Genomic DNA, 13,758 nt, shown 5'->3' with positions numbered 1-13,758 from the left:
TCAGGGCATCCAGTGGACCAACTTGCCTGGAAGACCTTGTAGCGATCACAGGTGTCGAGGCCTCCTCCTGGGTTTGTTGCGTTCGAAGTGGAGCACCGGGCAGCTGAGATAGTGTGACAATGTTGTAGTCCGGTGTGGCCCCAAAGAACTCCCTCATGAGGTCGAACGGGGGGTCAGGGGGGCGTCCACAACTTGGGCTTAGACCCGAACACATTTACAAGGCCCGATATGGCCCAAAATTGTGGCACAACATATTATTTTGATGATACAAAATAATTCACCGTGAATCTGGAGTTGGGAACAGTACCAAAACAAAGCTATCATCCTTAGCTTTCCAACGCATCAAAGAACACCTTATTTCGACTCCATATGAAGAAGTTATGGCCGTTTTAGTGCGACACTGTCTGCTGAATCCGAACCGAGTTCCGACTTCGACTTGAAGTTGGCTTGAGCCCCGTTCGACTTGGCTGTTCCATAGGTGCTTCTCCTATATTCCTAAGTATAAAAAATTCACAAAAATTGAGTAGCATCCCATCCTTATAATTACTAGTATGGACAGCGAGTAACGAATTCATCTCATGAGTTAAACGACGAGCACGAGCCCGTGTAATCGGTCCTTGTAATGGATCAATCACTGGAGGATCACTTGTAGCGCGTGTATCTAAATGAGTAATATCCTCATCACACCGCAAACCCCTTAACCCTAATTGATCGGCGAAAGTTGCTGGAGTTCATGGAGGTGGCTGGAGCTAGGATGGCAGTGGGATGGATTGGGTCGAACCCCGTAGGTTTTAGATCTGGCGGGGATGAGTTCGGGTGTAGAAAATACCCCACGGGACTATTGGGTCGAGGTCTCAACCTGAGTTGGATTCTGATCCAAGTCGCAGTTTGCACCCGCGGGTGCTCCACGGGCCCTTAATCTCGAGGCCTGCTAATTTTTTTGCCCATTTGTCATATGGGGCCATTTATCATATTCTCAATTACCTTAAATTTTGGTCTGATTGCAAAACAATTTTATATATAATTTAAGGGATCTTTACCATTTTGTAGATATCCAGATCCATATTTATATTCGATTTGTATTTACACCGTATTTATTTTCGATTCTATCTATATTCAGGATTTCAGTATTCATTTTCAATTCTGATTAAAAATAAAAATATTCGGCTCACAGTTGCATTTTTGAGCGTTCAATGCAAACCTAGCTTCCTCCCCTTCCGACTCCGGGAAACCACCACCACAAGGCACCAGCAGTTCAGCAATGGCGGCAGCAGGCGTCCTGCCACCACTCGCAGACCCACCGCCGCCACCAGCCACAGCTCCCACCTCCGACCCTCAACGCCGACAACGCGCCCCGGCCCCGTCCCTCCGTGCGCTCTTCCTCCGCGCCGTGGACCCCTCCCGCCCCTCCTCATGGTCTGCCGCCGTTGCCGACCTCCTCTCCTCCGGCGATCCCGTTGCCGCGTTGGCCGCCTTCGCTGCCGCCCTCCGCGCCACCCCGGCAGCGCTCCGCCCGGCCCTTCCCCCGGCCCTACGTGCTGCCGCCGCCTCTAGTTCCCTCGCCGCCGGTCGCCAGCTCCACCTCCTCGCTCTCCGCTCGGGCCTCTTCCCCACCGACGCGTACTCCGCGTCTGCCCTCCTCCACATGTACCACCATTGCTCCAGTCCCCTGGACGCCCGCAGGGCGTTCGACGAAATACCCGCCCCCAACCCCATCATTGTCACTGCCATGGCGTCCGGCTGCGTGCGCAACAATCTCGTCTGCCCCGCGCTTGCCATCTTCCGCTCCATGGTTGCCTCTGATTCCGCAGGAGTGGTCGACGAGGCGGCCGCGGTGGTGGCGCTCTCCGCGTCGGCCCGTGTCCAGGACCACGGCATTACTGGTGGCATTCATGGACTTGTTACGAAGATTGGCTTGGACAGGTATGCAGGGGTGGCTAACACGATGCTAGATGCTTATGCCAAGGGCGGCAGTCGTGACCTAGGGGTTGCGAGGAAGCTATTTGAAATGATGGAGAAGGATGCGGTGTCCTGGAACACGATGATCGCGTTGTATGCGCAGAATGGGCTGTCAGCAGAGGCGCTTAGGTTGTATAGCAAGATGCTGAATGTTGGTGGCGGCATTAGGTGCAATGCTGTGACGTTGTCGGCTGTGCTACTGGCTTGTGCTCATGCTGGGGCAATACAGAATGGAAAGCGCATTCATAATCAGGTGAATTGGTTGCTCTTAATCTATGATTAGATGTTGCTTGACTACTTGCATGTCTTGTTGGGATCAAACACTTGCATGCCTTGTTGCGGCCAAACACACCATGTCACCATCAGAACATCAGTCTACATGAGCTTGCTGAACAAAGAGAGCTAGTTATAACTGTTAGAATGGTCCTACATTAGTTGTGAAGGGCATGTGTGCCAATTTAGTCCTGCCGGAAAGCCCTCAACTCATGAACCATCTTTTAGAGTGAAATGGCTTTATAGCACCAATAGTACCTACATTCATGATCCTTGAGAAACCTTGCTTACTAATTGCATGTTAGTTATGAAACATTGTTCTGCAGACTACAGAACAGGTGTTCTTGTGCCTTGATGCAGAAGTCATATATGAAAGAAGTCTAAATTTCAACAAACAAATATATCTGCATATTTTGAACAAGTGCTGAATTGTAATCACAAAAGCGTAGTAACAAAGTACATGATCACCTTTGGTATATATCAGAATGGGTCCATAAGCAAAATTTTGAGTTATGATAAATCTGCGTAAATGCCCGTGTGCAATTTTTAACACTTCCAATAGATTTGGTGGTCAAAATTGTATGGTTTTGCACTTGAGAATTTTGATCGAGTTGTTTGTCACTATTCGCTACATTTATGTTGTACCCATAAGTATATTTGTCTTTATCAATCTACAGAATCGTTGTCCATTGATCAAGGTAAGAGTTGGACTGCTAGATCATTTACATTAGCTTACTAGTGAGATCATTTACATTAGCTTACTAGTGAAATCATTTACATTAGCAACTCCCATCTGGTGGTGTAGTAAGTATATGGATCAAATCAGCTATTCATCTGTTACACAGTTTCCATGCCTTTTAATCATATAATGGTGCTATGCAATTCTTTCTATTCAATTTTAATGTGATTAAAGTCTCCTCTTATTATATATTTGAAAGGTGGTAAGAATGGGGTTGGAGGGCAATGTCTATGTTGGGACTTCTGTAGTTGACATGTACAGCAAGTGTGGAAGAGTTGAAATGGCTAGGAAGGCCTTCCAAAAAATTAAGGAAAAGAATATCCTTTCATGGTCTGCCATGATTGCTGGCTATGGCATGCATGGTCATGGGCAAGAAGCCCTTGAGGTTTTCAGTGACATGAGGAGTTCAGGTCTAAAGCCTAACTACATAACCTTTATCTCAGTTTTAGCTGCTTGCAGTCATGCTGGCCTTTTGAATGAGGGCCGTTATTGGTACAACGCCATGAAAAATGAATTTGGAATTGAACCTGGCGTAGAGCACTATGGATGCATAGTGGATCTTCTTGGCCGTGCCGGTTGTCTTAATGAGGCTTATGGCCTTATTAAAGAAATGAAGGTCAAACCTGATGCTGCTATGTGGGGAGCTCTTCTTAGTTCATGCCGTATCCACAAAAATGTTGAGCTTGCAGAAATTTCTGCTAAAAGATTGTTTGAGTTGGATGCAACTAATTCTGGCTATTATGTTCTGTTGTCAAATATATATGCAGAAGCTGGAATGTGGAAAGATGTGGAAAGAATGAGAGTCATGGTTAAAACAAGAGGGATAGAAAAGCCTCCGGGGTATAGCTCAGTTGAGCTGAAAGGTATAACCCATTTGTTTTATGTTGGAGACAAGAGTCATCCTCAGCACAAGGAGATCTATGCTTATTTGGAGAAGCTGCTTGAGAGAATGCAAGAAGCAGGCTACATACCAAACACGGGTTCTGTTCTTCATGATTTGGATGAAGAAGAGAAAGAGTCCATGTTGCGCATCCATAGTGAAAAACTTGCTGTTGCTTTTGCGCTAATGAATTCTGTACAGGGATCAATAATCCATGTCATTAAAAATCTCCGTGTCTGCACTGATTGCCATACAGCAATTAAGATTATTACAAAGCTTACAGGACGAGAGATTGTTATTAGAGATATACAGCGCTTCCATCATTTCAAGGATGGATCATGCTCATGTGGGGATTATTGGTGACATCATACAATGGGGACATAGGTCGTGATACCATATTTGTTGTCATCAGAATATCAGATATTGAGATTGTTGTTTATGAGACTCTGAGTAAATTTGTCCAAGATCCCATACAAAAGTGATAAACTTATACCTTTTCATTCGTATTTGGATGAAAGCGCCTGAACTGCTTTGCTGGCTACGGCAGTAGTCCAATTTATATGTGCTGAAAATGAAGGTGAGTATCATTTTTGGAGGCTTTCTATAGTCCTGCGTAGAACATTTGCACCTTCATGTGCAAGACATGAATTGCCATCACCATACGAAGGGCTTGTATCATAAAGGTTCTTCCTTGACCATTCATAGCTATATTTTATCAGGATCAGTACTGTTCTTGTACCTGTTAGACTACATAGCGTGGTTTAATCTTTGCATGTGATGAGAAGCACTGCTGGAAACTTCAGAAGCTTGAACTTCTCCATCCTATAATTGTACCCCAGAGAGGCAAACGTGGGCATGATCCATGTAGTTCTTATTCTCTTAATATTTTAGGGCAACAAGGATGTTCTGTAACATTATAAAAGGTTTGTACCTCGTTCTCATTTAAATGTACAGCTGTGAGTAAATAACACTGTCATTCAGATTTTAGGTTTTTAGAAGCTGAGGTTCTGGTATTGCCAATGTTCTAAAAAGTAGTATGTATGTGCTATGCAAGCTGTCACCCAACTGCTTAGTATTTAGGTGAATAGCGAGTGCTTGTACACCTTTATATGTGGATTGCATGTCATAATAAAGACATGCACATAATTTAGCTAATGAAAATTGTATGCAATTTGAAAAAGAAAGCAAAGCAACTTTAGTAGTTTAACAAGTAAATATTGACAAGGTCGTTTGGCTTACTCAGATAAATAAAATAAGAGTAAAGTGCAGAAAACCACAGATATTTGTGTCTCCTTTGCAGAAAGCCATAGGGCTAAGCAATATTCTCACATAACCACACATGTTGCACGCTGGAACTCATCTTAAAACCACAATCCCATTACTTTCCCTCGTTCCTGACAAACATGGCATGCTGACGGCCCCAGGGACATGCATGGTGGCACATGAGGCGAACAGATCAACTGGATGGCATAGCACACCGAGGGCACGATCTGATGTGGTTCCACCCATTCCCAAATCAGCAATTGACTCCCCGGCAGCTGTGGCCCTCCCATTTCTCAAATCATCAACGAGTCCTCTGATCTGATAGAAATAATCCAGCAAAGAAAACATGGGACATGGCACAAATGGAAGAAGCAATAGAAGCAGCCTCAGGTCAGTACATGTTGGTGTTTAAAGGTTTGTTTCAGTGGTTTACGGTTGGAAAACTGGGGGTGTGGGGTGTCAACTTTGTGTTTTAGGGTTTTAATCTTCAGATGTAGGGTTCCAAGCTAAATTGGTAGGAGTTTTTGCAGAATTTCCCTAATCTGTTCAATTGGCCAATGTATGTGGCAGTCGGATAGGGTTTGCTTTTTGAGGACCAGTGGTGAAGCTTTTGGTGCAGCTTGCACTTTGATTCATGTACCTGAGTATGCGCATGATCCTGACTTCAACGAAGGGAGGATAGAACAAGACTCGCAAGCATGCAGAGGTGACAGAGGATGGTGATCTACAGTGGTTCTACGCTGGCAGGATGGTTTATTGCCCATATGAGGTAGTTTTTCTGAATGAATGCTTGAGTTTGTCATGCATGCTTCGTGAATGATAATATGTTATTTTGCTCTTTGTAGGCAGGAACCGGTGCATTCGTCCAGCGCTTCAACACAGTGCGGGTGGTGGTGAAGTAGCTTGCAGAATCATGAAGCTTAAGGATACCAATGAATGATTCAGGAAGAGTGTTGCAGAACTGGAGAAGGATTGGATTTTTCTACACCCAAAGAAGATCCTTGGTGAAAAGAGGAAATTAAATGCAGTAGAGAAAAGGAGTACATCAAGCATGTGTAGAAATGGAGTTTCTGCAGGTAGAAGAGGACGACGGTGGTGGTATGGGCAACTGTGATGCAGGTGCTGATGCTCCTGCTGTCAGTTGCTGCTGCCAATAACTGAGTACCTGTTGCAGCCTAGGTACCACTTAAGCACTCTCTTTAACTGCTATATGGAATGATGGAGATAAGGGGTGCAAATTAATTAAGCTAAGGGTACCTAACGATCTTTTTTTAGTTCAACTAATAACACTATTTTTCTCAAATAAAGTAATGTTTTAGAAAACTAGTGTTATTGCTTGAACTAAAGAGGATTAGTGGGTATCATTAGGTTAATTAATTTGCACCCCTTATGGAGATGTACATTTTGGCATCATGTATGATCCTGGGATATGGTATATATTGTTTCTACTTCTGTGATGTGTTTAGTGATTATTAGCCAGAATGCGACATATGTAAATCTTGGGTTGAAGTGGTAAATCTGGAACGTTGAAGAGCTTACACACACACACAAGTTAGATTCGAAAAAATAGTTAGTACAAAAGATAATATTAATATAAGGTGTAGAATTAATTCCTTAGTTTGGCACACTTCACACAGTCAATTAAATTTTGTTCTTGATCTATTATACAATTTTATATTAATTGGAGCAAAAGGCAGGACAAAATAGATTTAAAATTAGAAAAGTTGTATAAAGAATATAAGCAGCTTGAAGAGCAATATTCCCTTATAAGAAAAAAACATAAATATCATTTTACAATTATTAGAAGAAAGCAAGGTGCAACAAAATAATATTAGTCAAAATAGTGATTATATATTAAAAAAGAAGTTATTTCGTTGTATAAAAAACTAGACTGATTTAAATCATCCTATTAAGAGTCAATTTTGCAAAATTACACTAAGATCATCAAAACTTTCATAGAACCACACTTTTAAAAAGTTATTTCACAAACTACACTTTTTCTGTCCTTTTGTGTCATAAAACTACGCATACTTTGTAAAAAAAAAACTATATTTTCATGTGATCTTATTGAAGGACTATATCATTTTTGCCCAACGGTATCACATAGTTACACATGTTTCTCAGATCCATTCTGACGGCTAGGCCTCACCTGACATACTCAGTGGCGGTGATAGAGTCGGTTAGCTGATGTGGAATCCCTTGCCACGCGAGCTCTGGCAATACAAGTAAGCAAGTTGACCTATACTTGGTGAAGGCGCGTCTGGGATAGTTTGGACGGTAAAATTGCCGCACTGTCAAAATATGCCTTTGCGCTTTTGCATGACACTTCTTGAATATCTTTTAGTGGCCTAACACATTTTTCGGAGTTCATTTTCATGCAACACATACACATATGTAGTTATAGAGGTGTGTTGCATGAAAATAGGTCTTGGAGTACGTGTTAGGCTACTAAAAGATACCCAAGAAGTGATATGCAAATAAGTAGAATTAATTATTCTAACACAACTAGTAGAATTAAGAGTGGTAAGTAAAGAATTTAAAAATGAGTTGAGATACGCATGATACAAATACATCACTAAGGTATATATATTATAGGAATTAAAGGTATGACCTGAAAGAAATTACGAACAAAAGTATTAATACTTTATAAGACAAAAGATGTGAGACAATAAATATGACTGCATTATGGTTCTTGGAAGGAGATATGAATGAAAATAGATTAATAATCTATATAACTCCATATTTAGTCATGCCGATAAAGAAGTTCATAGAAAAAAATAAGTTTTAGTTTTCAGACTAAAGGATATGAGGAATTTAATGGAATGCATTTATTAGTAAGCATAGAATTTATAGGTAGATTAACTAATAAATTTAGGACTAGATATAAGCTAAATGTGAATGATGTAATTGAAAGTATAAAACCAAAAGAAATAAAATTTATGAGTTCTTTAAAGATAGACTCTGAAAAAAAGAGCAGGAGAATATAAAAGGTCAGCAAGTTCTAAAATCATAAAAGTGATAGAGAAATATTAAATCTAGTTGCTCATGATCCATTTGATTAGCCAAATATCATATTAAATCTAGTTGCTCATGGAAAGGTCTTATAGTACAAAGATATAAATAAATTAGCACAATATAGGAAATAAGGTTGAAGATATGATAACATATTTAGAAATATTTTTAGATAATCTGTGAAAGTCCTATGGGTAGAAATAAACACTAATCTTTATGAAGAATTAAAGAGATCAGGAAGTAACCCAAATAATTTTACAAATATAATATCAAATATTATTATGTAGAAGATCCTGAGTTAGGATGTACTACATTACAGAATGAAAGATTAAGAGATATAGAAAAATTAACACTCACTAGTAAGAAAGTTATAATAAAGGAATTTTCAAAACGTTATCTATATAATGCCACTACCGTCAAACAAGGTTATAATAAAGGGGTAGCTGAAAGGTATTTTAATAAGTTACCTGTTTCTTTAGGAACTATGATATTTAAAGAATATAAAAAATAAAAATGAGGGCAATACAGTAAATATATTGCAAGATATAACATTTTTATTTAAGAAATTAAGAAAAATATGTAAAACATACAAGCCTAGATATCTATGAAGCATTCAGACTATTATTTCTGTAATAAAATACTTCAAATATCATTAGCTTATGGAGAAGATAGAACTAAAACTAAAATGCATTATAAATCTCAAAACAAAGGTAGAAACAATTTAAAGACAAGAAGAAGATATTTTCTAAGATCGGATAATAACACACTATTTTTGCATTAAAGGAATGTAAGACGATACAATTCTAAGAAGAATTATGATATAATATGTAGATGTTTTATATGTAATTCTCCATATCATTTAAGCAAAGCTTCCCTGAATAAGGACAAAAAAGATATTCAAGACAATATGAAGGATAGAAAAGAGTACTATTTATAGATAGTGTAAACGAAAATATATTAGTATGTGACAATGAAATAAAGGATGACAAGTCAATATATTCAATTATATAAATATATGAGATTGAAAATAATGAAGAAGAATATTATTGGAGTAAGAGATCGTCTTGCCCCAGTAAATATGGTGAGAGTTTCTTCTAAGGAGGAGACTCAAGTTTGAAGATGAAGTTTGCGAGGAAGGAACACAACAAATGTATTGATAGTAAAAATATAGACCAGTCTAGGGGGAGTATCACAGGAAGGCTTTGTGATTGTGCTCTTCCGTGCTGTGTTGAGCGTGCTCCTTGTGACCTTCTCTTCTCCTAGATGACTACGACCCCCTATTTATAGGGTGGTACGTAGCTTAGTGTACAAGTTATTATGATATATAAATATCTTGGATCTGGTCGAATTACTGGGTCTTATCCTGAATAACTACTTTTTACCCTACATAGAAGATAAATATCTATCGTGGTAACTATTGTGGTACCTGCCCCTTGAGGAGTGAGTCGGTTGCCAATTGCGGCCCGGTGCTCCTCTGCCGGGAGTGTCAGGACGACTTGCATCGCACTGGGGTGTCAGGATAAGCACTACTTGCATCAGCATTAATCGCCCGTCACCTCGCGTTAGGTTGGCTACAGGGGTGTCCTTTCTTCCCTAATACTATCTCCGGAGGCCGGCTGCGTCTTTAGGCTTCGGAAGGCCGCATGGGCACCGGAGGGGTGGCCCAAAGGGGTCTGCAGCCTCCAGGGATAAGGTCTCATGCTGAGTCTGGAGGCCGAAGGCTTTAGAGGTACTTGATGTAGCTTTGAGTCTTCAGAAGGCCATATATGTGCCGGAGAGGTAGCCCGATGGGGTTCATTCCCTCCGGGAATAAGGCCTCCTGCTGAGTCCGGAGGTCGAAGGCTCTGGAGGGATTGGCTGTAGCTTTGAGTCTTCCGAAGGCCATATACATGCTGGAGAGGTGGCCTGAGAGGGTCCGCAGCATGAGGGTCGTGTCTCTCGTTGAGCGTCCGGAGACCGAAGGCTCTAAAGGGACTGGTTGTAGTTTCGAGTCTTTGGAAGGCCACGTTCGTACCAGAGAGGTGGCCCGAGGGGGTCCGCAACCTCCAAGAGCCGGGCCTCCCTCTGAGGGTCTGGAGACTGAAAGCTCTAAAGGGACCTTTGATAGCGATCGTCAACCATTATCCTCAGGCTGGTCTATTTTCCTCAACAAAGATAAGTTAAGGAATATTGAATTGGACTTAATAGATGAATCAGCTAGTTTAAAGGTTGGGATGTTGAACCAATTAGAATATGAACATAATTGGAATAGAGGAAAAGGAGATTATAACATAAAATGAGCATTTTGTATTTAGTATCCAAGCCAAGGAAATAGAACGACTTGCAATTTATGTTTAAAATAGGCATGCTCCGAAAGCTTAAAGGCAAAAAGGCAAAAGTGAAGAAAAGAGATAGAATTAGACCCAGATGAAAGAATATTAGATAACAGAGAAGTAGAAATAGAGAATTTGAAATATAAGGGTGACAATAAAAGCCCGAAAGATGATAATGTTATATACAACATAGAATTTAAGGAGCAAAAAAACTAGAATGATTCAGTTAAAAATGCAATAACTAATGAATTTCGACATCAGAATGGACATAGTGGTATGTAAGGAATGAAAAACCACAATCATACATAACAATGAATTTCAAAGCCAGAATTGACATAGTGGTATGTAAGGAATGAAAAATCGAAACCGATGGTAGATAAGGAATTGTTAGGGCCTCAAATTGAAGCCATTTAAACTAAAATTCTCTAAAAAAGTTACTTTTATAACTTCTAATAATTGTTAGGATCTTAAATAAAATCTGTCTCGAAGATCAATACAAGAACAAATGACGTAGGATAATTATCCTCTAGAAGGTCTGAACCTGTATAAATCTCTATCATTCGGTGCATGATTCGGCAAGATGGAGTATCCCTACTCTAATCACATATTTTTATGATTGGTGATTTATTGATCGTCGATAGCTAGCGCCGTTAATGGGGATTATGACCAATGATGCCAAATCTTTGCCACAAAACATGTCACCGATTCCACCGAAGTCTATACCAAGAACCGGCTTCTCAGACGAGAGGTTCTATAACAACTTTTCCCTCTCATCCGACAAGGATCTGATGATTGATTGGGTGGACCTAGGAGATGACTTACCTGGTGATTACTCTAGAGATGCGTTAAGTCATTTTATGGATCAATGTGCTAGAGATTATGGCATTGAGCTTGAACCGCTTGATGACCAAGACGTTTGTGCAAGTGATGCTCATCGCAAGTCAAGATCTTCCCCTATGGTTTCCGACATCATGGATTGTCAAAGAACTATCCAGAGTGATGAGCCTATGGCTCCTTCGGATACGATCAATACCATCAATAATCCTCAAATCATACAAGGTCCAATTATAAGAGCACGTGCACGACAATTAGACCACCAGGTGAACTCGTTCCTTGCTGTTTATATTTCTTTGGATGGATTACTACTAAATTCTTGTGATATTTTATTGCATAGGAACGTGGGAGAAGCACCAAAACCTTACTCGGACGTCACTCCTCGAAGGCCAAATCTACTCGGACTCAAAGCTGAGCTCTAGTCGTGGTCGTGGTCGAAATCGTGGTCGTGGTTGAAGTCGAGTTCCAGGACAACATGACAGTAAAACGTGCATAACTCTTGTGAGGAACCGTCCAAACGGTATTCAAATTAATCATCAAGCGGATCATTTTTCATAATCACAACCTCGACGATTAATCAGAATGCTGTCCCGGTAGTCCCGGCATGTGTTTTGTGCCCAAGATCGAAACACATGCATTTTCAACATATACATCACAACAAAGCTTAAGAAAGAGCAAGTAATTAACATTATATTACAAGTCTTTAAACATGCAGCTGTTTTCACAATTTACAACAAAAAGGAAACACCAACTACGCAGCGGAAGAAAACTATACAACAAAAGGATATGGAGCCACATGCCCTTAGGCTCCATACCAAAACACTGAGTTCGGAGTAGAGTGTGCTACTCCTGCCCACCACCCTGATCGGCAGGCACAAAGTAGCTGAACACCGCCTCTTCCTCGCTAACCTGTGAACCTACATCAACTTAAGGGTAGCACCCTGAGTACGAAGGTACTCGCAAGTCTTACACAATATGGGTATACATATTTCCGACTCTAAGGATCATGCATTTAAGCTGGTAACAAGACTTAAACATGGTTAAATTAATTAAGCGATAAGCATTCTAAACATAGGTGTGAGCAACTAACTTAACCAACTTATATGAAACTACCCTGCCATAACTAACAACTGAGCATATGTAAATGTAACAACAAGTATATCAATGTGAACAAGTGCCAACTCGAACCACCAACCACCATACCCAGACCATAATCACATGCCCAACCATCAACCTCATGCCATCATCCACAAACCACAATGAGAGCTCTACGACCGGGTGAAGATGAAACAATAATATGCTCATGACCGAGAGCGCGGCAGTTCAAATTGTTTATAAACCCTGTAGGGGGATACTCCTGGACCCACATAACACGAGTACCATTCGGCTTGTGCCACCGGCCAAAGTGCACATAAGGGGGTATTCGTAACAACCTTTCCCAACCAACCCCAACCGTGTGGGGCATGCATCGCTCAGCAAGGCGATACTAGAATTAATCCCGGAGCAAACTAGTACCGCTTATAAGCCCGTCCGCTCACACCATCGATGTTCACACCCACAAAGCCACAGCTACGAAGGTATTCGGCTCACCTTACCATTAGATCAACATGTGGTGAATAAGGTAAGTGCCAAAGTCAACAACTTTGACGATCGGTTTTAAACAATGCAAGCGGTCTATGGTGCTCGGGTTTCCTCTCCCGATCTGCCCCCTGGACTTTCCACCAAGGTAGACGACACCCCTAACACTGCTCACATCTCGTTTCATACTCACCACTCACCAACCATACTATCGCCAACAACATGTAATTGTAAACAGTAGTAGATCTTATTCTCATGAACAACAGAGAATGCCGTCGTTTGACTTCTACCGAAATACCTAAGCATTGCTAACCATAGCGAAGACCTTTAGACATCGACATCACCTCTAGGCTTCAAGGAACACACATGAACTTGTGACCAAGGTAGAAGAATGTAACGGCATAGGTTCTACCTAAGGGTACCCGACACATGCATACATACATAAGCATAGATAACACTTTAGACTTTCAAGTTAACATGGTGCAATATGATAGATGCTTGCCTTGCTGCCCTGGATTAGAAAGGTGGGGCACCTCCGGATGCCCTCGCTCGCCGGGATCGTCGGATCGGTGTTCTCTAAAAAGAATAACGCGTGTAATGCTATGAGTATGTATGAAATGCAACAATGCATGCCATGAGATGCGCAAAACATGAATTGCCCAAGTGGTTTCACAATTTTCGAAGATGGTATTGATTATCGGTGATCTAAACAAGTGGAAACATATTTAATTAACTCATCAATTATCCAAAGTATTTTATGGAGTTCCAACACTTTTAACACGTAGTTCATACTCATACGAAGCTAACGCAACTGGTCTCACGTCGTTTAGAGTTCGGATGAATTAATTATAAATTTTACAAGCCTCTACGTGCCTGATGAATAGTAACTACGGACCATCCGCATTTTT

General features: G+C 41.0%; 1 protein-coding gene across 6 annotated transcripts; it reads left to right on the top strand.

Moving 5' to 3' along the window:
• Positions 1–1,159: 1,159 nt before the first annotated feature.
• LOC133893040 (pentatricopeptide repeat-containing protein At3g26782, mitochondrial) lies at positions 1,160–11,803 on the top strand. 6 transcript variants are annotated; one of them, XR_009904432.1, is made up of 6 exons: positions 1,160–2,212; positions 3,171–4,774; positions 5,276–5,504; positions 5,685–5,883; positions 5,960–6,293; positions 11,613–11,803. XR_009904432.1 is itself a non-coding variant. In XM_062334013.1 (2 exons), the coding sequence occupies exons 1-2, from the start codon at positions 1,262–1,264 to the stop codon at positions 4,212–4,214; spliced, it is 1,995 nt and encodes a 664-aa protein (XP_062189997.1). In that variant the 5' UTR covers positions 1,160–1,261; the 3' UTR covers positions 4,215–5,269. The 6 variants fall into 6 exon arrangements, 1 of the variants encoding a protein (XP_062189997.1); XR_009904433.1 differs by lacking the exon at positions 11,613–11,803 and having other exon boundaries at positions 3,171–4,428; positions 4,571–4,774; positions 5,960–6,668; XR_009904434.1 differs by lacking the exon at positions 11,613–11,803 and having other exon boundaries at positions 3,171–4,534; positions 4,637–4,774; positions 5,960–6,668.
• The last annotated feature ends 1,955 nt before the right edge of the window (positions 11,804–13,758 follow it).

This window comes from Phragmites australis, chromosome 15 (assembly GCF_958298935.1).
Source record: "Phragmites australis chromosome 15, lpPhrAust1.1, whole genome shotgun sequence".
In the NCBI taxonomy this organism is placed as follows: domain Eukaryota; kingdom Viridiplantae; phylum Streptophyta; class Magnoliopsida; order Poales; family Poaceae; genus Phragmites; species Phragmites australis.
This window is presented reverse-complemented; position numbering and strand designations above follow the sequence as displayed.

What these genes read in the sequence shown, in the direction of transcription:
- LOC133893040 (XM_062334013.1), top strand. Translation starts at nt 1,262, where the DNA reads ATGGCGGCAGCAGGCGTCCTGCCACCACTCGCAGACCCACCGCCGCCA. An exon ending in GAAAGCGCATTCATAATCAG is followed by an intron (nt 2,213 to 3,170) that starts GTGAATTGGTTG and finishes TATATTTGAAAG; the next exon opens with GTGGTAAGAATGGGGTTGGA.